General features: G+C 36.6%; 1 protein-coding gene across 2 annotated transcripts in view; it reads left to right on the top strand.

The window, feature by feature from the left end:
- Positions 1-4624: 4624 nt before the first annotated feature.
- The window catches only part of RRAGD (Ras related GTP binding D), a 70562-nt gene continuing 47953 nt past the window's right edge, over positions 4625-27233 (top strand). Inside the window, exon 1 of one of the 2 annotated variants that reach the window (XM_074187141.1) lies at positions 4625-5079. In XM_074187141.1, coding sequence (XP_074043242.1) covers positions 4917-5079 — 163 coding nt within the window. In that variant the 5' untranslated portion in view covers positions 4625-4916. Of the gene's footprint in view, positions 5080-5674; positions 5958-27233 lie in introns of those variants that run through there. The other variant, XM_074187142.1, reaches the window with a different exon arrangement.

The raw sequence follows: 27233 nt of genomic DNA, 5'->3' as shown, positions 1-27233 counted from the left end.
AAAGTTTTTCTTACAGTGAATTCTTCTAATTCTGCCCTCTGGGGCCAAGGCTAATTACTCCACCCTCCAAATATTTAAATATATTGATTTTTTTTTCTCTTAATCTTCTTTTCTACCGGCTTTATACTCTTTAATTAATTAACTTTCATATGACATGATCCTTACTCTCCTCACTTTTCTGATCATCCTCCTTTGGACTGGAGGCATTTTGTTTCTGTATTTCTTAAAAATGTCGTGTCCAGAAAGCTTTAATGATCTACACAAGATAGTTATCAAGACTTTAAAATTACAACTTGAAATCCAGATGTTATATTTCTTGACTGAACTTATTTGGGCATGGTCTGAACTATTTGGATCTAAACTCCAGTGAAGTTCTATGTATTTCGTTCCTTCCAACTTTCCCAAAACAATAGTTTATATTGAGTAAAGAAAATCCCCACATGACTACAGATCCAGAATTTTAACAAGTGTTAATAGACTGAAAAAAACTATTCAGTCCTGTAAGTTTTCTTGCCCTCAACTATCTTTCCTACCTGCTGCCTAATGCTTGAAATCACTTTAAAGCAAGAAATCCTTTTATCCCACAACTCAGAGAAAATTTGAAATGAAAATAGTTATATAGGAGTTAATGTATAGTCTGGGCTGAATTCACACCATGGAGTAAGTGACTGATATCAGTTCACTTTTTTTGGAAGTCAGTTTTGATAGGGAAAAGGATTCTAGGAGGAGAGAACAAAATATGAAGCCTGAAAACAAACTTCCCACAATTTGCCTACTCAGAAAGACCATTTTTTCCCCCAGGAAGGAAAATACTAGTCTTATTTTTTTTATTTTATTTTTAATTTATGGAAAAAACAGGCATTTGATTTAGTACATAGGACAACAAAAAAGACAATTTTAAATGAAACTGCAAATCTACTATGCATAACTTGCTATTCCTTTCAAATATACAAAATCATGTAAATATTTTACTTTTTTTCCCCTCCTCTCCTCAACCCTAGAGATGGCTATCATTAGATACAAATAGGTATATATGTGTGTAAAATTATTAAAAAGTATGTCTGTTTTATCCATTCTTTCTCTGTATGCAGATAGTGTCTTTCTTCACTGTCATTCATAGTTAATTTAGGAATTTATTGAATCAATTAATAAAGGAATAGCTGAACAAGTTTTGGTATATGATTATGATAGAATACCACTTACTAGAAGAAATAATGAACTCAATGATTTTAGAAAAACATTGTCTTATTTTTGAAAGATGCTACAAGAAGGACAGTTATTTCTAAAACTGGACTTGATTGTCTATTTTTCAGTACATATTTCAACATGCCCATTTCAAAATTATTATGACAACAAAGGAAATATGCTTTAAATTATTTTTTATTGTTATTACAATATAACATTCATTCTTGAAAGGAATATAAGATGAAACATTGTATATCATACATCTGTTTGTCTTTCTTAACCAGCTAGTTGTGTCCAGGGATACTTTAATTTATCTTTTTGGATTATTAAATTTGTTGGGATTTTTTTTTTTTGATGTTCTATGACAGGACTATTCAAAATGCTGTCCTCTGCCTCCTGTGTGTTTTACTAAATGCTTTAGTAAATGAAGCCAAGTTACCAGGAAGCTCTCACTAAAATGGCAAATCAAAATATATTGTATATTGTTTCAATAAAAACTTTAAAAGTAAGGTTGGACAGCCCTGCTCTAGAATATTTCTTTTATTTTTTATTTTTCTATTTCTGTGAAAAGATAATTTTCAAAATTTTTTGTAAAGTTTTTCCCTCCAAAACTTCCCTCCCCCTTCCAGAAGATAGCAAATAATTTGACATGGGTTATAAATGTACAATCAAGTTACACATATTTCCATATTAGTCACATAGAACAAAAAGGGAAAAACCATGAGAAGGAAAAAAAAAGCAAAACAAATTTAAAAAGGTGAAAATAATATTTGATCTGCATTCAGATTCCACAGTTCTTTTTTCTGGATGTGGATGACATTATTTTCAGATCTTCTAGAACTGTCTTTGAATGCTGTTTTGTTGAGAAGAGACAAGTTCATCATAAGTGTACAGTGTTTTCCTGGTTCTGCTCACTTCATTCAGCATCAGCTATGTAGATCTTTCCAGATTTTTCTGAAATCTGCCTACTTATCATTTCTTATAGAGCAATAATTGGAATATTAAGTTTTGGTTATTTCGCTCAGGTTATTTAACACCACAGTGCCTTCTAGAGGGCTCTGTGACCAAATATCATCCTCTCCCCCATCCCTGAATAATGGATTCTTGTTGAAGGAAAAAGATTATCAGATGCTTAGATAGCCTACAATGTGTGGCTTCCAGAGTCATACTACTATAGTATGTTTTCAGAATAATTTCTTCACATAAACTCTCTTGGATTTGTAGGTTAATTCCATTTTCCACATGAGAAAACTAAGAGTCTGAGAGATTCAATGACTATGGTTATACAGTATCAAAGGATGAGAAGCTAGATCTTATGACCCAAAGATCCATGCACTTTTTTTTTTTAGGTTTTTGCAAGGCAAATGGGATTAAGTATGCACTTTTCATTATGAGGTTAAAGGGCATCTTAGCTGGAATGTCTGAATATGGAGGAGAAACATGGAGAAGATTGTAACCTTGAAGATTTGAATTTGGGATCAAGCCTAAGCTATCTCAGAGATTTTCCTCAAGCAGATAGATGGATTTTTTTTTTAAGTTTTTGCAAGGCAGATGGGGTTAAGTGGCTTGCCCAAGGCCACACAGCTAGGTAATTATTAAGTGTCTGAGACTGGATTTGAACCCAGATACTCCTGACTCCAGGGCTGGTGCTTTATCCATTGCGCCACCTAGCCACCCCTGATAGATGGATTTCTTAGGGATTCTTGTTAATTAAAGTTAGATCTCATTTCAATCTGTGTTTTATTCTTTTAGGAAGAACCTAGAATGACCTTTGGCCATTCTAGAATAGAAGTTCTGGGACAGCTATCATCTCTAGGGTGACTATGACTACTCACAGTCCATGGAGGCAGAAGCTTGGTGTAGTCCTGGAGAATTCCCTGGAATCTGATCTCAGAGGACCCAGATTTAAGTCCCTTTCTGCTTCTACTTAACCATCTACCTATCAATCAATCCATCAACATTTATTAAGCACCTAGCATGTTATAAGCTAGGAACCTCTCTAAGCATTGTTTCCTTAGCTGAATGGTCTCTAATAGCATTGCTAAGGTTTGCAATATGATTTTGTAGGATGAGACATTATTATGGCCATTTTACAGATGAAGGGGAGTCAGGAAGTGTTTTACCCAGTCACATAACTAGCAAAGGGTCTGGAATTCCAACACAAGTCTTTTTTGATTACAAGTCCAGCATTCTAGCCACTAAACTATATATGTATGTATAAGCATGTGTATGTATGTATGTCCACTCATAGACTCATGAGGAGAGTAGTAGGATATTCATGAATTACAAATATCACTTTGTTACAATTTACAAACCTCTAGCTCTGTACCTTCTCACTTGCTTGTTCTGGATGGCGTGTGTCTATGTATGTATACACAAAGTTGTCTACAGTGGCACCTGTGTGATCTGGATCATTTCACTGGTCATATTATTTATCTTATACTGCACTAAACAGAAGGAAGTTCACCCCACATGATTGTTAGCAAGAACCAGAAAGGGTAGTTACTCATGGAAACATTATATCCTGTAGTGAAAGGCCTGTGGATGAAACGTGTTTTATTCTAACCTTCTCCCCAATCCACCAGGGTACTTTGCCACTAAACCTAAATTTTGGGATTTAAAACTGGAAAGGGTCTCATAGATCACCTAACTTTCTTTTGTGTTCAGCTACTTTTTTCAGTCCTCTCCAACTGGTAGTTATCCCATTCTGAATTTTCTTGGCAAAGATCCTGGAGTGGTTTGCCTCTTTTTTTTCTCCAACTCACTTTACTGCTGAGGAAACCATGGTAAACTGGCTTAAGTGACTTGCCCAGGTTCAAGTGCCAGTGTATGAGACCAGATTTGAACTCAGGAAGAAGAGTCAGATCCAGGATTCTATCCACGGTACCATTTAACTGTCCCCAACTTCATTTTACAGAAGAGGAAACTGAGGGCCAGAGAGATTAAGCTACTTGAAAGAAGTCTGTAAGCCAACAAGTTTTTATCGGCAGCCTAGTCTGTGCCAGGCCAGAAGCACTCATTTCTTAAGCGCAGGCACGCGTGCTGAGGGCCGTGTGGAGAGAGGACCCTTCCCATCTCCCGGGGATTTGAACCCCTTTGTGTTCCCCTTTGGAGCGCCGGTGTTTGGGCTCAGGGAGCGGCGGTGCCCGGGTCCATCAGCCCAAGTCTACAAAGTGTGCGTCGGTGCCCGGATCTTTGCCAGCCCCCCCCCCCCCGCCATGCACGAGGGATAACAATGTGAGTGGGGGGGCACACTGCGGCGCTTTCTGCCGGGCTGGGGCAGCGCGGCACGCGTGTTTGTGGGAGCGAGCACGTGCAGCGGCTGGGGTGGGGGGTCCGCGGCGCATCCCCGGGAGGGGGGTCCCCGGGTGCGTGTGCTCGGTCTCCGGGTGCCCGTGCCCGGCGCGCGCGCGTGTCTTTGTGTGTGTGTGTGTGTGTGTGTGTGTGTGTGTGTGCCTGTGTGTGCGTGTGTGTGTCTGTGTGTGCGCGCTTGTGTGTGTGTGTGTGTGTGTGTGTGTGTGTGTGTGTGTGTGTGTGTGTGACAATGTGTGTCAGGTGACTCGGGTCACGCAGCCTCTCTCTCTCGCTCTCCCGGGGCGGCACTGCTCGGTCGGCGCGGACTGCCCTGGTCCAGGCCGGGCGGGAGCCGGGGGCGCAGGAGCCAGCGGGCGCGCGGGGGGCTGCGGCGCCCTGCCCTGTGCCCGGTGCCCGCCGGCCCGGGAGCCGCCGCCATGAGCCAGGCGCTCGGGAAGCCGCAGCAGCAGCAGCAGCAGCAGCAGCAGCAGGACCAGGAGGAGGAGGAGGAGGAGGAGGACGAGCTGGTGGGGCTGGCGGGCTATGCGGACGGGCCCGACTCGTCGGACGCGGACCCGGAGAGCGGCGCGGAGGAGGGAGGTAGGAGGCTCGGACCCCGGCGCCCCGCGGCCGCCCGGGCTGCTCCGGCCCCGGCTCCGGAGCTGGCGCGCTTCATGTTTTGCTGCTCCTCCCCATTCCCCTCCTCTCGCCCTCCGCCCGCCCCCCCTCGCCAGCTTTCCCTTTACTTGGTTGGAATAAAAGCAAACCGAGAAGGGAATACAAGTGTGGGGGTGGGGGAGGCAAAGGAAGCCGGGGGGCAAAGGTGTGGGGGAGTCCAGGTGTAGGGGGCGGAGAGTGGGTAGAGGAGAAGCAGACAGAGACACATCTTAATTTTTTTTTTCCCTAAAGGGCAAACAATAGCCCTTTGGTACCTTCCAGGTTAGCCCATCTCCGAGCGCTTTGCCCTGGGTGGATGGATGGAACCGGATTAGAAGGGAGGCGGGGAGGCGGGGAGGGCACGGCCCGGGTGTAGGACCCCACTCCAACACCTTCCCCCTCCCCCTCCCCACCCACCCTCGGTGGTACAGATGGTAAAGCGGAGGTCAGATGTCGGCGGCTAAAAAAAGGGCCCCAAGAACAGCGTGACTGTGGCAGGGTCGCTGGGCAGTTCTGCAGCTGCGAATGTCAATCCAACAGCCTGCCTTGTGGCGGGGCCGGGGTGGAGGGGAAGAAGAGAGGGAAGAGAGGGAAGGAGAGAATGAGGATGAGAAGATTTGAGGGGCAGCCTTGCTTTCCACGTCTCCTGACAGATTTTATAGTCATGATCGGTGTACAAAGTCGAGACAGACAGACAGACAGAGACGGAGAATATTTGAGTGGCATCCTCGCTTTCCATGTCTCCTGGTAGATATAATAATTATGACCAATGTACAGAACCCAAACCTGTCTGCCTGTTGGTGATAAGGACGGTAGTAAAGGTAATGAATTTCTTTTTGGCTTCTCCACCTCCAGTAATAAGGGGAGCAAACTGCACAAAGTCTCTTAAGAATTTTGCATTTTACCCCGAGGCCTAAGAAACTACTCTACAATTCCTAAAATTATTGTTTTTAACTCACCCAGAAGGTTTGGGGGTGGAGAAAGAGCCTTTAATTTTAAGGTCACTTGGAAAGTTCTCTCCTTGACTGAAAAGGACACTGAAATTCTGTTAAATATCTAACTTCAGTGTGAAGCTTATGTTAGTAAAGAAGTAGAAAGTTTGTGTATTTTACATTGACAAAATTGTGCAAAAGTATTTTCTGTAAAGTACTTAAGGGCAATTTTTTTGTCTTCTTTTTTAGTAGGTTTTTTTTTTGAAATTGAGAGTCCACTAACATAGCTGTAAACTTTATACAGACAAATAGTCACAAGGAATTCTTTCTCCCAAGCACCATTTCCTGGTAATAATTTTACACACGGTAGGTTCTAAGTATCCTTTCCTTCTTGTTGTTCAGTCATGTCTGACTCTTCATGATCCCATTTGAGGTTTTCTTGGCAAAGATACTGGAATGGTTTGCCAGTTTCCTTGTCCACCTCATTTTACAGATGAGGAACTGAGGCAAATAACATTAAGTGACTTTCCCAGGGTCACACTACTAGAAGGATCTCTGACTCCAGACTATGTCACAGGTATCCTTAATACAAAATACAATTTTGAAATAGTAGAATTTGGTATAAAGCTGGTCTCTTGTGGAACCCATGGTGAAATAATTTAAGTTATTGATATGATGATGCAATAAAAACTAAAAATTAATCTTTATGTAACATTTTACCTAAGATTTTTGTGTAAGAAAAAATAGAAAATCACCTCCCTTTCTCTTTTTTCTGTCAATATTGCTATGATTAAGAGATGAAAATAGGCTTAAAAAAGTTTTTGAAGTCAGAAAATACATTTCAAAGTTTCATACTCACCAGAGAAAATTTTTCTGTCTCCTTCATTTGACCAGGCCCTTTCAGCCTAGTTGGTATGCTAGTGGTCCATTTCCACAGTTCTGCTGCTGCTGGGTCTTCTAATGCTGATCTTGAAGGTCACATTCTGTGGATAAAGTTTTTCTGTTCTTTAGTTAAATCTCTTGGGCTACCTCCTTAAGTAATTCAATTGTCCTGACTGTGACATTCTCAGACTAATTGAATTTTTAGTTCCTCCTAGATTCACTGGAAGCACCCTGGAGACTCAGAATTAGGACTATAGAGATTCAGGAAAGGAGTGTATTAGCTTTAGACTTGAAATAGTAAACTTACATTCTGATTGTCTGAATCATGGCCCTAAAGAATTGTACTTGAATGGACAGATGCAATGCTTTAGTAAAATAGGACTATATCAGAAAGCAAAGAAAAAAAAAAGCCTCAACCATGATATTCAGTTTTATTGACAACCCTTAGAGCTTGTTCATCAGTATGTATATCTTTAATAAATTGTGAGTGGACCGTGGCCTGGGCTTAGAATTGTGCAAGGGGAAGAGAGTTGGATTGCTTTTTGAGGAAATGGCTCTATGCTTTTAATGACCTCTAGCCTCTTCTTGAAACAAGAAGCCTCTCTCTTTTTTTTTTTAACCATCAGCAATGAGGGGGTTGGGGTATGCTTTTGGCACAGAACAAAAGACCACAGAACCCAAAGAATTATAGGTGAAGGACACCCAGAGAGCCATAGAGTAATTCTTGGTGGACAGGAGCAGGCTGCAACATAGTATCAGCAAAGAATTGCACAGGAGAAGTGGCATAAGAGATGTCACCAGAGTGATGTATGACCGGAGGCAAGCAAGTCATGTAGCAAGAGTTAGGGTTAACTGTTGGTGGACAATCCTCATGCTTCACTGGTATTTGGAAAGTTCTGGACATTTGATCCCTCTTGTTTGGGTGGGTCTCTGGGTAAAAATTTCCCAGATGACAGGGATGAGTTCCAAAGGATTAGATTTTAATGAGTTGTCACTGGAGATCATAAAGAATACTTATATCAATCAATCACCAACATAAAATGTAGAGAGGGCTAAGGGCTTAGAAAAGAAATCCTCTCCCCATCCACCTTTTTGGTAGAGTTCTGTTTATTTTGCAATTCACAAAGGATAAGGGTATGAAGATACTTCCTGAACTTGACATGGGGTGGCTGAAAATTTAAACATATAACCTTCCTTCATAGTTGCAGAATGATATTAATTTGAGGCCATGTCACTCGTGACTAGGAATATCACATACAGGAAAACTAGGAATAAGGTTCTTCATGGAGTTCATACCTGGGGACTGACATAAAGGTTAAATTGTCTAGCCTAGTAACAGAGTCCTTTTGGTATTTTAAAAACTATTGTATTTACCTCAAAGGGTTGTGAAGATTAAATGGAGGAGTATAGTAATATGCTTTGTGTAGCTGTTATACAAAATTCAGCTGAGAGGCAACATGGTGAAGAAAGCTGGTCTTAAGCCAGGACAACTTGGCTTCAGGCTCTATTTTTGATACATACTTGTTTCACCTTGAACAAGTCACTTGTTTTAGCTTATTGCCCCCCAAGTCAACTCTAAAACTACAAATGACAGACAATTGCCAAACTACACTGCTGGAAGGAGTTTCCTCACTGAGAATTACAGTCATTTTTGTTGTGTTCAGTCACATCAGTCATGCCCAACTCTTTATAATACCATGTGGGGTTTTCCTGGAAAACACGCTATAATGACTTGCTATTTCCTTATCTGGCTCAGTTATTTTTATTTTTTAAATTGATATTTTATTTTTCCAAATACATGTTATGAAAGTTTTTCAACATTCATCCATATGCATATGTATATTTTTAAATTACAAAATTACTTTCCACCCTCTCCACCCCTCTCCTCTCAGTGGTGAACAGTCAGGTTAACATTGTACATACACATTTGTGTTAAACATGTTTACAGATTACTCATTTTTGGTCTGAAGAATTAGGATTAAGGGAAAGAAACACATAGGAGATAATTTTTAAAAAGTGAATGTAGTGTTCATCAGATTCTGAAGGGATTTTTTGGTTTGTTTTGGTTTGTTTTTTTTCTTCCTCTAGAAGGGGTTAGCATTGTCTATAGTAGGTCTAATAGGGTTGTCCTAGCTCTTTGAACTGCTGAGAGCAGCTGCATCCATCAGAGTTGATCATCTCACAATGTTGCTGTTAATGAATACATTATTCTCTTGGTTCTGCTCCCTTTGCTTAGCATCAGAGCCTGTAATTCATTCCATGCTTCTCTAGAGTTCGACCATTTATGATTTCTTATAGAACAATTGCATTCCATAATATTCATGTAACATGTCTATCCATCCCCCAATTGATGGGCATTCCCTCGATTTCTAATTCTTTGCTACTACAAAAAGAGCTATTATGAATATTTTGGAACATGTGGGATCTTCCCCATTTTTATGATTTCTTCTGGATATAGGCTTAGAATTGGATCAAAGGAGTATGAACAGTTTTATTGCTCTTTGGACATAGTTCCATATTGCTCTCCAGAATGGTGGGATCAGTTCACAATTCCAAGAGCAATGCATTAATGTCCCAATCCTCCTACAACCTCTCTAACATTGATCATTTTCCTTTTTTTTTCCATCTTAGCCAGTCTGATAGGTGTGAGGTCATTCTTTTTTTTTTTTTTAGGTTTTTGCAAGGCAAATGGGGTTAAGTGGCTTGCCCAAGGCCACACAGCTAGGTAATTATTAAGTGTCTGAGACTGGATTTGAACCCAGGTACTCCTGACTCCAAGGCTGGTGGGCCACCTAGCCGCCCCGAGGTCATTCTTCATAGTTGTTTTAATTTGCATTTCTCTAATCAGTAAGGATTTAGAATATTTTTCCTATGATCATATATAGCTCTAATTTCTTCATTTAAAAACTATTCATATCCTTTGACCTTTTATCATTTGGGGAATGACTTATAAATTTGGTGCTGTTCTCTACATATTTTAGAAATGAGATCTTTATTAGAACTCCTATTTGTTAAGATTGCTTCCCAGCTTTCTGCTTTCCTTCTAATTTTGGCAACATCGATTTTATTAGTGCAAAACCTTTTTAATTTAATATAGTCAAAAGCATTCATTTTGCAGTTTATAATGTACTCTATTTCTTGTTTGGTCATAAATTTATCCCTTTTCCATAGATCCAGTAGAGTATTTCTTGATCTATTAATTTATCTATGGTGTCACCCTTTATGTCTAAATCCTGTATCCATTTTGACCTTATTTTGTTATAGGGTTTGAGATGTGGATCTATGCCTAGTTTTTGCCCTACTGTTTTTCAGTTTTCCCAAATAGTGAGTTCTTATTCCAGAAGCTAATGTCTTTGGGTTTGTTAAACAGTAGATTACTGTAGTGATTTACTACTGTTTCTTTTACTACTAATTCACTGATCCATTACTCTGTTTCTTAATCAGTAACAGGCAGTTTTGATGACTGACGCTTTATAATACAGTTTTAGATCTGGTAGAGAGCTAGGCCACCTTCCTTTACATTTTTTTTCCCATCAGTTTCCTTGCTACTCTTGACCTTTTGTTTTTCCAGATGAATTTAGTTACTATTTTTTCTAGCTCGGTAAAATAATTATTTGGTAGTTTGATTGCTATGCACTGAATAAATAATTTAATATTCTGGCTCATTTTACAGATGAAGAAACTGAGACAGACAGGGGCAAGTGACTTTCTTATGGTTACACAACTAGTTAAGTATGAGAGTTTGGATTTGAAATCAATAAAACTCATCTTCCTGACTCTAGACCTGGTACTATAACCACTGAGTCACCTAGTTTCCTAATGTATTTGTTAGTCTGGAGAGCAAAAAAGTTGGCTATCTTTATGATCATTATTGCTACTATTGCAACATCAGTGAAAAACAGGTTCCATAAGAGAACAATATCATACCAAATTCTGCTTTAGCAAAGTTCTTTTATACATACAACATTTTTGATATTTTGATGAACTTATAATTTCTTTGATGAGGATATGAGTTCCATTTATGCAGATTGCAATTCATGCATACCTGCCTATCTTGTGTAACTCTTGTTAGGAATTGATGCTCCTAAAATCATGTGTCCTACTCCTTCTTAAGAATCTTCAGTGGCTCTCCATGGTCTCTATGTTAAAATAAAAATTTCTTGATGGCATCTAGAGTCCTGGTGTCTAAAATCTTTGGCATCTAAAGTCCCTTGCGATCTTGTTGAAGCCTTTATTTTCAGACTGATTTCATATTACTCCCCCTTACAAATTCAACAGCCTAGTCAAATTGACTTACTTGTTGTTCTCCATAAATGATATACTGCTGTGTCTCCCCTCCCCTTGTCTAGAAAACCTAGTCTAATTTCCTCCTGTTGCTTTGCAATTATTTTGCATATATTTTATATCTGTTCATGTATAGACTACTAAAAAGTCAGCTAGGTGACACAGTGGAGGGAGTACCAAACTTGAAATCAGGAAGACCTGAGTTCTAATCCAATCTCAGACTCTTTAGTTTCCTCATCTGTAAAATGACCAGGAGAAAGAAATGGTAATCTTCTTAAGTATCTTTACCAAGAAAATCCCAAATGGAGTCATGAGGTCAGATAAGACTGAAAAAAAAACCTCAATAAAGATGAATAAACGCAGAAGATTGCAAGCTCCTTAAAGTCAGGTACTATTTCTGTCTAGTAGCTCCAGGACCTAGTGCAATATTTGACAGTGTTTAATAAATGCTTGTTGGATTGGATTTGATTGAATTGAATCTGTTTTGAAAATTCTCTATAAATTAATCCACCAAAATTCTGTAACCTTGAAAAATAAAAAGAACCCCCCCCCCCAATTTCAACTTTTAAAAAGTTACTCTGCTTATCTTTAATGTGTCTTCTTTCTGTTACAGTTTTCCTGCCATTCTCTTATCCTCTTCCTTCTTTGCCTGGTATTTCTCTCATTAATTGACTGAGGGAACAGGCCTAGAAAGGTTTTAGGAATAGAGAGAGCTGAAAAGGTTTTTATAATATCCCCCCCCCCATTTTACTGATAAGGAAACTGAGGTCCATGGAGATAAAGTGAAGTGATCAGAGTCACAGGAAAAATAAATGTCAGAGATAGAATTTCCTGGTATGCATTCCAGAATATTTCATTGCTTCCTTAAGGGAGGTGAATTGCTGAAAGTAAGGGGTAGTTATGGGGATGATTTTTTCCCCTTTTTTTAAGAAATAGGAAACTTACTCAGTAACCTATTTGGTTGTTGATTGAAGTAAAAAAATTCAGGGGTTTTGTCCTTTACTCTGCCTCCTCTGGACACACAGACACACACACAGACACACACAGACACACAGACACACAGACACACAGACACACAGACACACAGACACACACACACACACACACACACACACACACACACAAACAGAGGTGCTTTACTGTTTTTTCTTGCTTAGCGGGACTTAGCCAGTCAGGACTGATTTTCCCAGGGCTGAATGACTGCACAGTAATCTATTATGGTGAGTGTGACTGATTAGCCACTTGCATTCTTCCTCTTAGTTGCCCAGCAAGTTGTCAGATACTACACAGAGGAATGTAGGTTGTGGGTGGACAATGTGATTTTTCATTTCCTGTTACCCCTCATTCACAGGGAAATCTCTGATTTTCTCTGAACCATTTGCTCCCAATGAAGTTAAGAAATATTTCACCTAAGAGGACTACTGAAATTCTCCTGTATAAGGACTGCCCCAGGGTTTTTAAGGCTATTTTTGCTCCTTCTCTTACTAACTTAGTCACCTTTTCCATGTCCTTTCTGGGAAGCCAGACTGAGATAAGGCAGACTTTTTTTTTTTTGTTCTCTCCCTAGCTAGATAAGACCACTAGGGAAGTTACAGCAATTAAGGAAGTTTAGGCAAGCGACTAAAAAATTCCATTAGATCTAATAACTTAGGCAGACACATTGACTTTAGGCTGTATTCTAAATGCAAAATAACAACAACAACAACAGTAATAATAATAATAATAATAATAATAATAATAATAATAATAATAATAATAAATGACAAGGATGGAAATTAAAGTGAAAGATAATAGGAAATAAATTTCTTTCACAAAATTCTTCCAGACCAGTTTCATAACTTGAGATAGGGACTGTAGCCTTCCATATCTGTTCACCTAATATTCAGTTTCCTCATTTTTTACATGAAGGGGTTAGAGTAGGGATGCTAGGTCCTTTCCTGCTGAGTCCCTTTTCTGGACATCATATGTTGATTCCCCTTTCTGGACTCCTTCAATCTTCCCCAGATGAGTGTTGGAGGGGTGGGAGACAAGGATGACAAGTTCTCCCTTTACACCAAGGTCTCCAAGTACTCAGTTTATTGAACTAAATTCCAGTGCTTAAATATTCTTCCCAGTCTCTAATCCACTCCCACTCCTGTGGCATTTAGTAAGATAAGACTCTGATGCTCAAGGACACCAAGTGAAGATAATTTACAATGTTCCCATACACAACAGTCCCTAACACTTTCCAGTCCTAAATCTATGATTCAGATTTCCTTTGTTTATGTAACAGTATGTGATCTTCTTTAGCAAGATTTATGACTATGATTGAATAGGGAGAATAAAAGTTCCTTTAGGGCAGGAACTATATCATTTTTTTCTTTCCATCTTTGCACCTAGCTCCTGATGTCACATAGGACATCAATAAATGATTGTTTGGATTAAATTGCATCTTTGAAATTGGACATTTTCAACAGTCTGTTGGAAAGCAGGGACTTCAAGGAGCTGAATAGACTGTCTTTGGTGATTTGTAGAACCCGAATCTTTTCTTTGCAAACTCAATCAGAAAATAGGTTTTTTTCTTCAGAGAATTTCATTACTGTTAACCAATTCATCTTCTCATTATCCTTTGAAAGTCAATAAAGATAATTGCCCCTTGCCCTTCTGATAATGAAGGACCACATCATAAATAAGGAAGATGGCAAAGATTGGAAGTACAAAAGCCTGACTAACCTAAATATCCCTTTGTTCAGTCTGAAGTTCTGTCCCTCCTACTCTGTGACTTCCAGAAATCTATTTTGTGCAGTCCATTCAGAAATAGAGGGAAATTGGAAATAGTTTGGGATTCCTTCTGGCTCTGTGATCCTAGATATTTTAAACATTTTCCTGTTTTTTCCCTTAAAACATTGATTGATATCTTTTGGATTTACATAGTCTTCACATCCCAATATATTCCCATCTCCTCTTCTTTCCATAGAACCTTCGCCTATAACAGCTATCTGCCACTTCTGTTCCAGGGATCCTGTTAAAATACTTTTCAGAATTCCAAAATCTTCCAGTCTTTTCAAAGTCTTTCTCTAGTCAAGGACGGGCTAGGGAGGAGACAGAGGCTCCACCCCCTATCCCAAGTGGTTCCTTTTCAGAGGTTTGGCTGGAATTATTGCCACTACAGGGCCACTATCGAATGGTCAGGTTCTGAACTGACTTGATATTTTTATACAAACCACATGTTCCCTTCAGCCAGTCCCAATGCATTTCTTGTGCAATGTCATTTCATTTCATCCAATGACTTTTATTCCTTCCAAATTAACTAAGGATTTTTCATACCTAATTTATGTCTTTGATTGATGGATTCACTAGCAGTATTCTTTTTCCCTTTAATATAATTTATCTGTATTTTGATGAATAAAATTTCATTATGGTTTAATAATATTAGTAATAAATGCCATTGTTTTATACTTTAAAGTTGTCAAAATGCTTTATTTGTAGTAATAATATATACTTCCAATATTCCTTTGAGGTAGGTGCTATAATATAACTCTTCTTATAGAGATGAAAAGACTGAGGCTTAAAGAATTTAAATGACTTGCTCAAGATCATAAAATAGTAAACATTGAGGTTATTATATATTTATTGATTATTTAATAATCAACTATTTATTAAGGGTTTTCTATGTGATGACTATGGTTCTGAGCACTTGAGATACAAAAAAAGAAAAAGAAAAATTAAACCTGTCCTTTCCCTCAATATATTATTTAAAAAAATTTCAAATTGTTTTTTAACTACAATGATAGCTTTAGACAATCATATTTTTTGCAAGATTTTGAGATTTACATTTTTCTCCCTTTCCTCCCCTGACAGAAAGCAATCTAATATAGACTTTACATGTATAAACATGCTAAAACATAGATTCATATTAATCATATTGTGAAAGAAGAATCAATTCAAAAATGAAAAAACATAATAGATAAAGCAACTTTTAAAAATTAAAGATAGTAAACTTTGGTCTGCATTTAAACTCCACAGTTCTTTCTGTGGATGTTTATGGTATTTTCCATCACATGTCCTTTAGAATTGTTTTTGATTATTGTATCACTATTAGTATTTTTTTTTTTTTTAGTTTTTACAAGGCAGTGGGGTTAAGTGACTTGCCCAAGGTACACAGCTAGATAATTATTATGTGTCTGAGACCACATTTGAACTCGGATCCTCCTAACTCCAGGAGCAGTGTTCTATCCACTGCACCACCTAGCTGCCCCTACTATCAGTATTATTAAGGATTGAGGTTACTTTATGTGCAGTGGGATGACTGATTCGTTAATTCAATTAACTCACACCCTTAACATATGTGCAATGTTCTTCTGCAGAGAGGAACTTCTTTTCCTTTTAGATATAATCTTAAGTAATATACCATCAGACACATCCCTAGTTTTTGAGTTTTCAGTTAAACTCTTAGAAACTTTCAGTTTTGCTATTAGAACATAGGAAGTATAGTGTGGAGATAGAAATAGCAGTAATAGAGTTTTAGGTTGTGTTCTTGGATCTGACTTTTGACTGACTTTGAGCAAGTCACTGAAAGTCCAGCCAGATGCTTTTTAGTCAAGAAAGTGAATTCAAACCAGAGGGTTAAATATCTTCTATCAAGGTGCTTCTTCACCCACCATATATACCTTTTTCTTTTTTTCAGTCTTTCCCCCTTCCTTCCTCTCTCTCTTCCATTCTTGATCTACTCCCTTTTTTCCCCCTCTTCCTTTTGTTTTCTTCTCTACCTAGACCCCATCTATTAATTCATTCATTCATTCCACAAACACTGAAGTATCTTCAGTGTAAAATACACTGCTAGGGACCAGAGTGAACACAAAGTTTATATTCAAAAGCTTATTTTAAAACTAATGTAACAAATAGATGAATACAGTGTGAAATATTACATAAGTGCACTAGAGAATTTAAAAAATGGAGTTCTCTCTTTGATAAAAAACTGGAAAAATTGGAAATTAGTATGACAGAAATTTGGATTAGACCAACATCTCACAGCCTATACCAAGATAAGATCAAAATGGGTACAGGATTTAGACATAAAAGACAACTTTATAAGAAAATTAGGAGATTAAGAAATAGTTTACCTGTCAGATCTATGGAAAGGGAAGTAGTTTATAACCAAGGAAGAGATGGAGAACATCATTAAAAACAGATAATTTTGATTACATTAAATTAAAAAACTTTTGCACAAACAAATCACTATAACCAAGATCAAAAGAAATGTAGTAAATTGGGAAACAATTTTTACAACTGGTTCTGACAAAGGACTCATTTGCAAAATATATAGAGAACTGAGTCAAATTTAGAAAAAAGCCATTCCCCAATTGACAAATGGTCAAAGGATATGCAAAGGCAATTTACAGATGAGGAAATCAAAGCTATCCATAGTTATAGGAAAAATTGCTCTAAATCATTACTGATTAGAGAAAAATGAAAATTAGAACAGCTCTGAGATACCATCTCACAGCTATCAGATTGGCCAATATGACCAGAAAGGACAATGTTCAATGTTGGAAAGCATATGGGAAATCTGGGACACTAATACATTGTTGGTGGAGCTGTGAACTCATCCAGCCTTTGTGGTGAGCAATCTGGAATTGTGCCCAAAGGGCAATAAAAATGTATATACTCTTTGATCCAGCATGATCCACTACTGGGTCTGTACCCTGAAGAGATCATGAAAAAGGATAAAAATATCACTGGTACAAAAATATTCATAGCAGCTCTGTTTGTCGTGACAAAGAATTGGAAATCGAGTGAATGTCCATCAGTTGGGGAATAGGTGAACAAATTATGGTTTATGTATGTTATGGAGCATTGTTATTCTATTAGAAACCAAGAAGGATGGGATTTCAGAAAAGCCTGGAAAGACTTGCATGAACTAATGTTGGGCGAGAGGAACAGAGCCAGAAGAACATTATACATCCTAACAGCAACATGGGGGATGATCAAACTTAATGGACTTGCTCCTTTCATCAATACAATAATCAGGGACACTTTTAGAGTACCTGCAATGGAGAATACTATCTGTATCCAGAGAAAGAACTGGAGTTTGAACAAAGACCAAAATTTTATTACCTTCAATTTTTTTTTAAAAAGTGTCTTATGTACTACTTAATTTTGCTATGTCTTAATATTTTATTTTCTCCTCAAGGATATGATTTCTTTTTCAACGCATTCAATTTTGATCAAGGTATAGAGTATGGAAACAATGTAAAGATTATCAGACTGCCTTCTGTGGGAGGGTGGGGGGAAAAGTGTAAAATACAAAACCTTACAAAAAATGATAGGTAGAAACTTATTGTATATAATTGGAAAACAAAATATTTTTTTAAATGGAGTGTGAGAGCATTTGTATGGCAGTTTTTCTTTATAAAAATAAATGTCTATATCATATGTCTATAAAATATAATTTTATTGTCTTTATATCACCAATATTTCCCACTGTTTTCCTTCTCCCAGAGAACTATAGCTCTGCCCAAAGGAATGTAAATTTTGATTACTGAAACCTGGCAAGATATCTTGGGGTTTACCAAGACCCAAATAACTATTTTTGATTGGCCAACCATAGGACCTCAGTAAACCCCATTGTTCATTGTTTGGGTCTGACTGGCACAGAGTTGAATGTAAATAGCATTTTTTTTTGTTTTGGCCAGAAACCCTGAGGGTCTTACCCTCCTGGACTTCATAATAAAGTACAAATGTAGAAAGGGGAAAAAAATGTTCTGGAAAACTTAAGTAACATATCAAAAAGTCTATTATTATATTCAGTATCCCAAACTCATTATTCCTCCATTGTGCAAAGTTATCTTCTCATTCCTTTTCACTGAGACCAAGTTCTATCATAATTTCACAATATTTAGCTTTAGTTGTTTTGCTGTTAATTCCATTTATACTGTTATAGTCTTTTTGTATGGACAGCTAGATAGTGAAATAGATAGGGCTCCAGAAATAGAGTTAAGAAACTCTCAGTTCAAATACTAGCTATGTGATCCAGAGAAAGTTAATAACCCTCTTTGCCTTAGTTTCCTTATTGGTAAATTGAGCTGAAGGAGAAAATAGTAAACCACTATAGTATCTTTGCCAAGAAAATCCCAAATGGGGTCACAAAAAGTCAAGCATCAGTGAAATGATTGAACAAAACCATTATGTTTTTCTGATTCTGCTTACTTTGCTCCATATATATTGCTATAAGTTGTTTCTATATTTCTCTGCCTCATGTTTTAAGTATCTGATTGCCTAGCTTAGAATATTCCATTACTTTCACGTTCTATAGTTTATTTAGCCATTACTCAATTGATGAGCATTTAGTTTGTTTCCAGGTCTCTGCTCCAACAAAAAAGTGTTGCTTTAAGTATTTTGGTGTATTGGGAATCTTTATTTTTATCTCTTACCTCCTTAAAATTTTGCCTAGCAGCAGAATCTCTGGGTTGAAGGGACATTTTAATCACTTTATTTGCATAATGCCAGATTTCTTTTCAGAATAGTTGTACCACTTCATGGCTCTATCAACAAAGCATTCCTGTACCTGTTTTCCCATAACTCTTCCGATATTGATTATTCTCATCTTTGACAATTTGCTGGATATGAAGTGAGTGAAACCTTAGCATTGTTTTTTATTTCCTTTCTTTGCTTTTTTTTTTTTGCAAGGCAAATGGGGTTAAGTGGCTTGCCCAAGGCCACACAGCTAGGTAATTATTAAGTGTCTGAGGTGGGATTTGAACTCAGGTACTCCTGACTCCAGGGCCAGTGCTCTATCCACTGCGCCACCTAGCCACCCCAGCATTGTTTTGATTTACATTTCTTTTATTAGTGATTTGAAGCATTCTTTTGTATGACATTTAATAATTTACACTTCTTTTGAGGAACATTTGATTCCTATCTTTTGGGCACATCTATTGGAGAATTACTTTTGCTCTGAAATATTTATTTAATTGTTTATGTATCTTGAATATCAGACACTTAATATTGATACAGATATTTTTTCCTAGTCAATCACTTCTCTTGTTCCAGTTGCATTAATTTTGTAGGCACCCAGACAAGTCTTTCCAGGTCCCTCTGCTATTGCCTTTCCCTCTGAGATTATTTTATGGCCACTTTGTATTTATCTCATTTGTAACAAGTAATTTTGTGATCGTCTGTCTCATCAGAACTCTTGGAGTGCAGGGACTATTTTTATTTTTCTGTCTAATCCCAGTGCTTAGTACAATGCGTGATACATTTTAAGTGCTTAATATTTGTAGATGTTTAACGCTTCACCCCCTACTCATAAATAAGATATTATCTATTCCTCTTATAAATATTTTATGGTATGATCTTTAATGTACAGTTAACATTGATTTCAAGCCTTTTTGGAATGGGGTTTAAGATAATTGGGCTAAGCCTAATTTAGGCCAAATAGTTTTCCATTTTTCCCAGCAGTTCTTATCAGATAGGGAATTCTTTCCTAGGTAATTTTATGTTTGGAGTTTATTGAATTTAATTTTATTTCAAGTTTATTATTTGAGAAGTTATTGAATTCAATTATTTCTGATTCATCTTTGTCTACATAGATCTACATTTTATGTCTTTATAGATCTACATTTATGTCTTTTAACCAATACAGTGTGAAACCTGGAAGTATTCCTTTATTTCTATCTTTTTTTGTTATACTTTGGTTTCTTTTATTTTCATTATACCTGCCTTTTTCATTATCAACAATTGTTGATTTAAGGAATTATGATAACCAAAATATTCTAACTACCTCCAAAATTTGAATGAATCATCACAGTCAAAGATTAGAAGACTCTTTTGGAGTTGCATTTTTTGATTAGTGGAGATGAAAATAAAGATCTATGAGTAGAAACCTTCAATAATGTTTTTCTTCCTTTCTTTAGGTCACAAGATCAAAGACACAAAAACTTTAGCTGTAGACTACTCACGCAAAGAGAAAAAATTGATGGGAAGAGAATCTCTTGCTAGTTTACCACAGTAGAACAAACTACTCTTTATTTTTGTGATTTGTCACATTTCCTTTGTGTGAAGTGAACTTTTAGCATTTAAAGTAGAGACATGGCCCCAACAGCACTAAATATGATCAGCAGGCAGAAAAGATAGCCAAGTCAAAGCAGCAAGGGGCCCTGGAAGAGACAGGAAATGGCAGGAACAAAATGGAAGAGACCCTCACCACTAAAAATGATTCTACTTTTCCTCAGGCAGAGGGAGATGCCTCAGACCCCATGTCTACTTTGAGTAGCAGCATTCTTCTAGGATGCTAGAGGCTCTGCAGGTAACCTGACCCTTCTACCATTTTCCAAGAACTGCCTTTATTCACCCTGTAACCCCATTCTTCTTAGTAGCTACAGGCACTGATGGCTCAAAGACAAAACAAAACAAAACAAAAGAAAAAACCCAAACCTTGGCACAATGAAATAGTTTTGTGTCAAATGAATATATGCCTTTATCACTTAAAATAAAGGAGATAAGTTTGTATTATCAGCTTCATTTTCCTTCTATATACTGACATAATTGTATACTTTACTATTTAGACCACCTCACCTGGTCTTAACATCTGCCCTGTTGTTGTGCCCTGAGAACCATTAGGCCAGTTGCAGTCTGCCCTGCCTTTGTGTCTTCTGAATGTCTAGGCTTTACTCTACATCTTCTGGTTCTTTGGACAGAGAGCTTTTTTGATTACATACCCTTATCAGTAAAAAGATTTCAGTGTGAATTCCTAATATGTGTATGTATGTAATGTATGTATGTATGTATGTGTATCTATATATACAAAAACATCTTTTTATGGTTAAGATTGTGTGGTTTCATTTATTTCTGTACATAAATCCCTTTCTATATTCCCATTTGATTATTTTCAGAGATTCAAGACTGCCCAAACTCTAATAGGCATTAGCTTATACACTCCTGTAGTTAACAAATATTGATTGAGGATCATCTGTCTATGCAGTACCAAGGTCAGTCATGATGAATGGCCAAATGAATTTTATAAGAACCTACAATTGGTTATTTCATGACTGAGAAAAGTTCAGAGCTACCTTGATCTAGAATACTTAAAGAACATTGGACTTCTTTGAGACTTTGAATGTTTTTAATGATATCACAATGAGGAAGCTTTCATGTAAATATGAGATTTGTAAATTAGGTCACTATTTTATTTAATGTTAGAAAAGTGAATTTGTATATGTTCACCATAGACCAAATAAGATTGACTTATATTGATTGACTAGTCTATTAGTTTCCAGGTAAAGTGGTAAAATGCTAGATCTGGAGACAAGGTCTGTGTTCAGATCCTCTTCTTCTTACTGCTAGTGTAACACTTGAGATTTTACTTAATCTTTCTAGTTTTAGTTCTTCATCTATAAATTGAGAGAATCAGAATCAACAATTTGTAAGGTTATTGCTGTTTAGTCATATCTGATTTTTCATGATCCCATGGACCAAAGCATGCCAAGCCCTTCTATCCTCCATTATCTTCCAGTCTGTCCAAACTCAGATTTGTTGCTTCTGTGACACTATCTGTCCTATCATCCCCTTTTCTTTTTGCCTTCAATCTTTGATCGATTGATCGATTTGATCTCCTTGCTTTCTAAGGGACTCTAAAAAATCTCCACCACCACAATTTGAAATTGTTGGTTCTGTGGCACTCAACTTTCCTTTATAGTCCAGCTCTCACAGCCATACATTACAATTGTAAAACCCATTCCTTTTACATATATTCAATGCTTTGTTGGCAAGGCAATGCCTCTGCTATGGAGATTTGCCCATAGCTTTCCTTCCAAGGAGTAAGCATGGCCATGGTTGCCATCTGCAAAGATTTTTGAGCCCAAGAATATAAAATCTGACACTTTCCATTTCTTCTCCCTCTATTTGCCAGAAAGAGATGGAACTAGTGGCCATGATCCTGGATTTTTACATGCTAAACTTCAAGCCAGCTTTTACACTCTCTTCTTACACCCTCATGAAGAGACTTCTTAATTCTTTACTTTCCACCATCAGAATAGCATATTGTCTACATATCTTCTTGATATTTCTCCTGGCAATCTTAATTACTGGAGTGGTTTCCCATTTCCTTCTTCAGCTCATTTTACAGTGAGGAAACTTAAACAAATAAGGGCAAGTGATTTACACAGGATCACACAGCTAATGAGTATCTGAGAACAGTTTTGGACTTAGGAAGATGAGTCTTCCTGATTCCAGATCCAGTGTTCTAGCCACAGTATAACCTAGCTACCTCTGTAATTTAACCTTCTACCTTTCCAGTCTTCTTAGACCTTAGTGATTATGACCTCTTGGCTTTTCCACTAACAAGAAATTTTATCTTGGCATTTTCTCTGGTCATCTCTCATACCTGGAATCTTCCCCATCTTCTACTCTGCCTGTTGGCCTCTCTGGTTTCTTTTAACCCCTATATAAAATCCCATCTTTTACAGGAAGCTTTTCCTAACCCTTCTTAATTCTAGTTCCCTTCCCTTTGTTAATTATTTACTATTCTCTCTGCATATAGTTTATTTTGTATATATTTGTTTTTATGTCATTTTAAGTTTAAGCCACTTGAGCTCAAGGACTGTATTTTGCTTCTTTTTGTTTATCCAACACTTTGTATATTGATTAGAACATAATAGATTCATGTGTGTATATATATATATATATATATGTATATATATATATATATATATAAAGGCAAAGGGTTAATTGACTTTCCCAAGGCCACACAGCTAGGTAATTATTAAGTATCTGAGGCCTGATTTGAATGCAGATCCTCCTGACTCCAGGGTTGGTACTCTATCTACTATGCCACCTAACTGCCCCATAGTAGATTCTTGATAACTGTTTATTGATTGATTATTCAAGTTTAGGTATAAAAAGAAGGTGGCAGATTTTCAATGATATTAGTATTTTTGAAATTTCACTTATAAATCTCATCTTCATAAATTTTAAAAAAAGGATAAACACTGCTTAATTGCTGTATGCCAGTCTTTTTTGTTTCACATGATTATGGTTTGTCCCCCTCGTCGCCCCCCTCAGTTCACTATGCTACTGACTTAGAAGCTGTGATGACTCTGCTGTGATTGAATACCATAAACTCAGTGCTGGTAGTGAAAGGAAGAAAAGGGAAGTGGGAAATCTTGCATACCATTTCAGTTGAAGAAATAAGGAAACAAGACACTTTAAGAAGAAGGCATGATCTTTTTAGGCAAGATTGCTAAAATTTAATATTATGGATTTCAATTCCTGAAAAGGAATGGCTCACTGATATCATACCTTGGGCCACCATGTTACCAAATATCACATGTTACAAACATATTATATATCTTGATTATCAGCTGGGTCCCAGTTGTTTGCTCCTTTCTTTAGTTTTTCTCTTTTCTCTAATTTCTGGCTTCTTCCTAAATAACACAGGAAGAATAAGGGGGATCTTACTCACAAGAAAATAATTTGCAGAAATCAAGTTTTTATGATAAACATTTAAAATGGAAATGAAAAGTCACTCAAGAAACATTAATCTTTGAAATGAGTTGTTTTATAGGAAACTTGTTTTTGTTTTTTTTTCCTATTTTCATTTTATTAGTCCATTATTTAATAATCATCTATTAAGTGCCTACTATATGCCAGATACTATGCTGGGACCAGAAGTCATAGATGCAGGGTTCAGCATTGATTTCCTTTCTTCTTGAACCTAATACACTTCTCAGGCATCTTGTTCTTTTTGAAAGAATTTTTAAATTCTAAACTTAACCAAAAGAAGAGCATTTCCATAAATAGAACAAAAAAAGACAATTCTATATAGAATTGTCACTGTTTTGTATCACTTGCATTTTTAAAAATTTAATAAAATTTGAAATGTTACTTTCAAAATTATTCTGTTTGTCCTTTTCTCTTCAGTACATTTTAAAAATGTTGAAGTGGACCTCTTTTTTGGCATTACTGTTGCTAATTCCTTCCTCTCTTATTATCTCTCCCTCCCCAGTTAATCTAGAGAAAGGGTGGGGAACTGTATAAGACCCCTGAAATCATTTGTTCTGGTGCTGCCATGACAACCATGGGAGGGACTCGAAATTCAATAAATCTAGGAGCTTTTTAAGACTGAATTAATTAAATGTTTGACCAAATTTAGCAAGCTAATTTTTTTTTATTGCAAGCTAATTTTAAGTTGATAATTTTGTATGACCCATGAATGAATGATGTTATGAATATCCAAATGACCTTTGGCCAGAAAAAAAGGTTCTCCCATCCCTGATCTACAGTAAGAAGGGGGGTAGGGGAGAAAGTTTGTAACTACTAAGTGTAGTAAAGCAAAATGAATTCCTAGTTTGGTTGCATCCAAAAATGCATTGACCGTAACTTACATTCATCACTTCTCTGATAGAGGATAATTATAATGCATCATTCTTAGGTTTTCTGGAGATAATTTTGATCAGAGCTTTTATGTCTTTCAAAGTTGCTTTTCTTAACAGTGCTGTTGTATTTCAATAGTTCTTTTCCCCTCTTGGTTCTTCTCATTTCATTCTGCATCATATTCTCCAGGGTTCTCTAAAATTAGATCCTTTTTTGGGGGGAGCAGGGGGTTTGGATTTTTTTTTGGTTTTTTTTTTGTTTGTTTTTCTTTTTGCAAAGGTTAGTGACTTGCCCAGAGTCAAACAGCTAGGCAATTATTAAGTGTCTGAGGTTAGATTTGAACTCAGGACCTTCTGATTTCAGGGCTGGTACTCTATCTTCTGCACCACCTAGCTGCCGCTACTCATTTTTAATAATATTAATTTTAATCCTCGAATTTACATTTTATATATGATCCCTATTTGTATGAAGACTCTCTTCACAACAACACCTAAGGTCATCAAAGGATGAAAAAAGTATGTGAAGTTTATGGATTTATATACACAGGGAGGTGGTACCCATTTGATAAGATCCATTGAAATAGCTGAGGGTTACTTTCACTTTTTTTGACAAGTTGGGAACTATGAGTACAGAATACAACACCTACTGTCAGATTTTTTTCTGATGTTTATTTTGCTAAACTGTTTTAAAAATTCTTTATTATAAGGGGATTATTCTCTGTAAAAAAAAGTAACAAGCTATTGTCAAAAAGAAATATTGAAGTGAATGTGAATATTGACAGATATACCTGCCTTCATAATTATTTTTCATTTCCTCCTGTTTGGTTTGAACAGAAGTTTTTCATTTCACTTTCAAGAATCCCAGATTCAAAAGTCAAAATTTTGAAGTATAGAGAATTTTTTTGCTTTTACCAAGTCTTAAAATATCCTCAAAGATCAATCTTGATTCCCTTTAATTTAGAAAAAAAAACCAGATAGCTTATTGTCTGATCTTGTTACCTCTTAGACTTCTCTTCTCTTTAAGGATATGATTTCTCTCTCATCACACCCAATTTGCAACAAGGTACAACATAGAAACAAAGTAAAGACTGACAAAGTGCTTTCTGTGTGGGGGAGGGGGGAGGGAAGCAAGATTGGGGGAAAATGTAAAACTCAAATAATATCTTTAATAAAAATAAATTTTAAAAAATCAGTCTTGAAAAAATATGAAATTAAAATATAAATAGAGGAAAGGGGGAAGGATCAGGTTTATAGAATTTGACTACAGTTGATAAAGGAGGAAAGTAAAGAATAAACTGAGTTAAAAAAGAAAATAATGTGGTATCCATGTTTTCTTTTATTTCTTTAATAGTTTCCTTCCGATTCTGTGTCAAAAATTGTGACTTTATTTTGATTACTGTGATGTGAATAATGAATTTAATGACTTAGTTTTAGTGTTCCCTTTTCGCAGATAGGCTCTGGGTCTGGGAAAACAGTGAAAACAAAGTAACAGAAGTCGTCTGTCAATCCTGCCCTGAATTGTGTTTGCCTGTATTAAGTGAAGTGTATCAGTATAATCCATAACTGTAACCCAGAAATTATACAATCAACCCAATGGTTCCCACATGATTGCAACTTGGATAGTCACAAGTAATATAATTGTTACACTGTCCTGCATGGTGGACTTGTCCTGGGAGGGTTACTCAAATCCCAAATCTAGTTGTTGTCAGAGCCACTTGGCCACTTATGACCACGTATAAAATATCTGACCCCATGACAGCAAGGTAGAGGGAGTAATCCATGATTTGCAAGTTGATTCCTTAATAGAAGGTAACTAATAAACTGCTATATAATTTATTGACACTCTGTCTCTGGCCTGTTTGGTGATAACCAGCTTAGAGACAATTTAATAAAAACTTGGTTAACACCTGTCATACTGTGTATTGACTCATATATGGTAAACAAATATAGGTAGAAAGGCTGCTTCAGAACTAAAGAGTAATGAAATTAAATTTTAACTAACAAAGTCTTTGAAGTCAAGTTTTTATTCTAAATTCAAATTTCATTTTATTTTCATATGTATTCCCTTCTCCCACCACCAGCTTCCCCATTGAGAAAGCAAGAAAAATAAAACCTAATACAAACATGTAGTCAAGAAAAATAAACTGCTCTTATTGTTCTAGTCCAAAAAAAATTAAAATGCCTCAGTTTGCACTTTTGAGTCTTTCTGGCTTGAATTAGGTTACATATTTTATCACAAATTGTTTAGAATTGTAGTTGATTATTGTACTATTCAGAATTCCTAAGTCTTTCATTGTTTGTCTTTACTATATTGTTGTTATTGTAATGCTCACTTCACTTTGCATCAGTTCATACAGTTCATTGTGCTATTCAGTTACTAAGTCTTTCAACATTTGTTATCTTTATGATATTTCTGTTGCTGTGTAGATTGTTCTCCTGATTCTGTTCATTTTACTTTGCATCATTTCATATAGATCTTCCCAGATCTTTTTTTGGAACTATTCTTTTTATCATTTTTTACAGCACAATAGTATTTTATCATATTTATGTATCATAACTTATTTAGCCATTCCCCAATTATTCAGTACCTCTCTCAATTCCTTGACACATCAAAAAGAGATGTTAAGATATATGTTTATTATATATATTA

Source organism: Macrotis lagotis, chromosome 5, assembly GCF_037893015.1.
Source record: "Macrotis lagotis isolate mMagLag1 chromosome 5, bilby.v1.9.chrom.fasta, whole genome shotgun sequence".
NCBI classification, from domain to species: Eukaryota; Metazoa; Chordata; class Mammalia; order Peramelemorphia; family Peramelidae; genus Macrotis; species Macrotis lagotis.
This window is presented reverse-complemented; position numbering and strand designations above follow the sequence as displayed.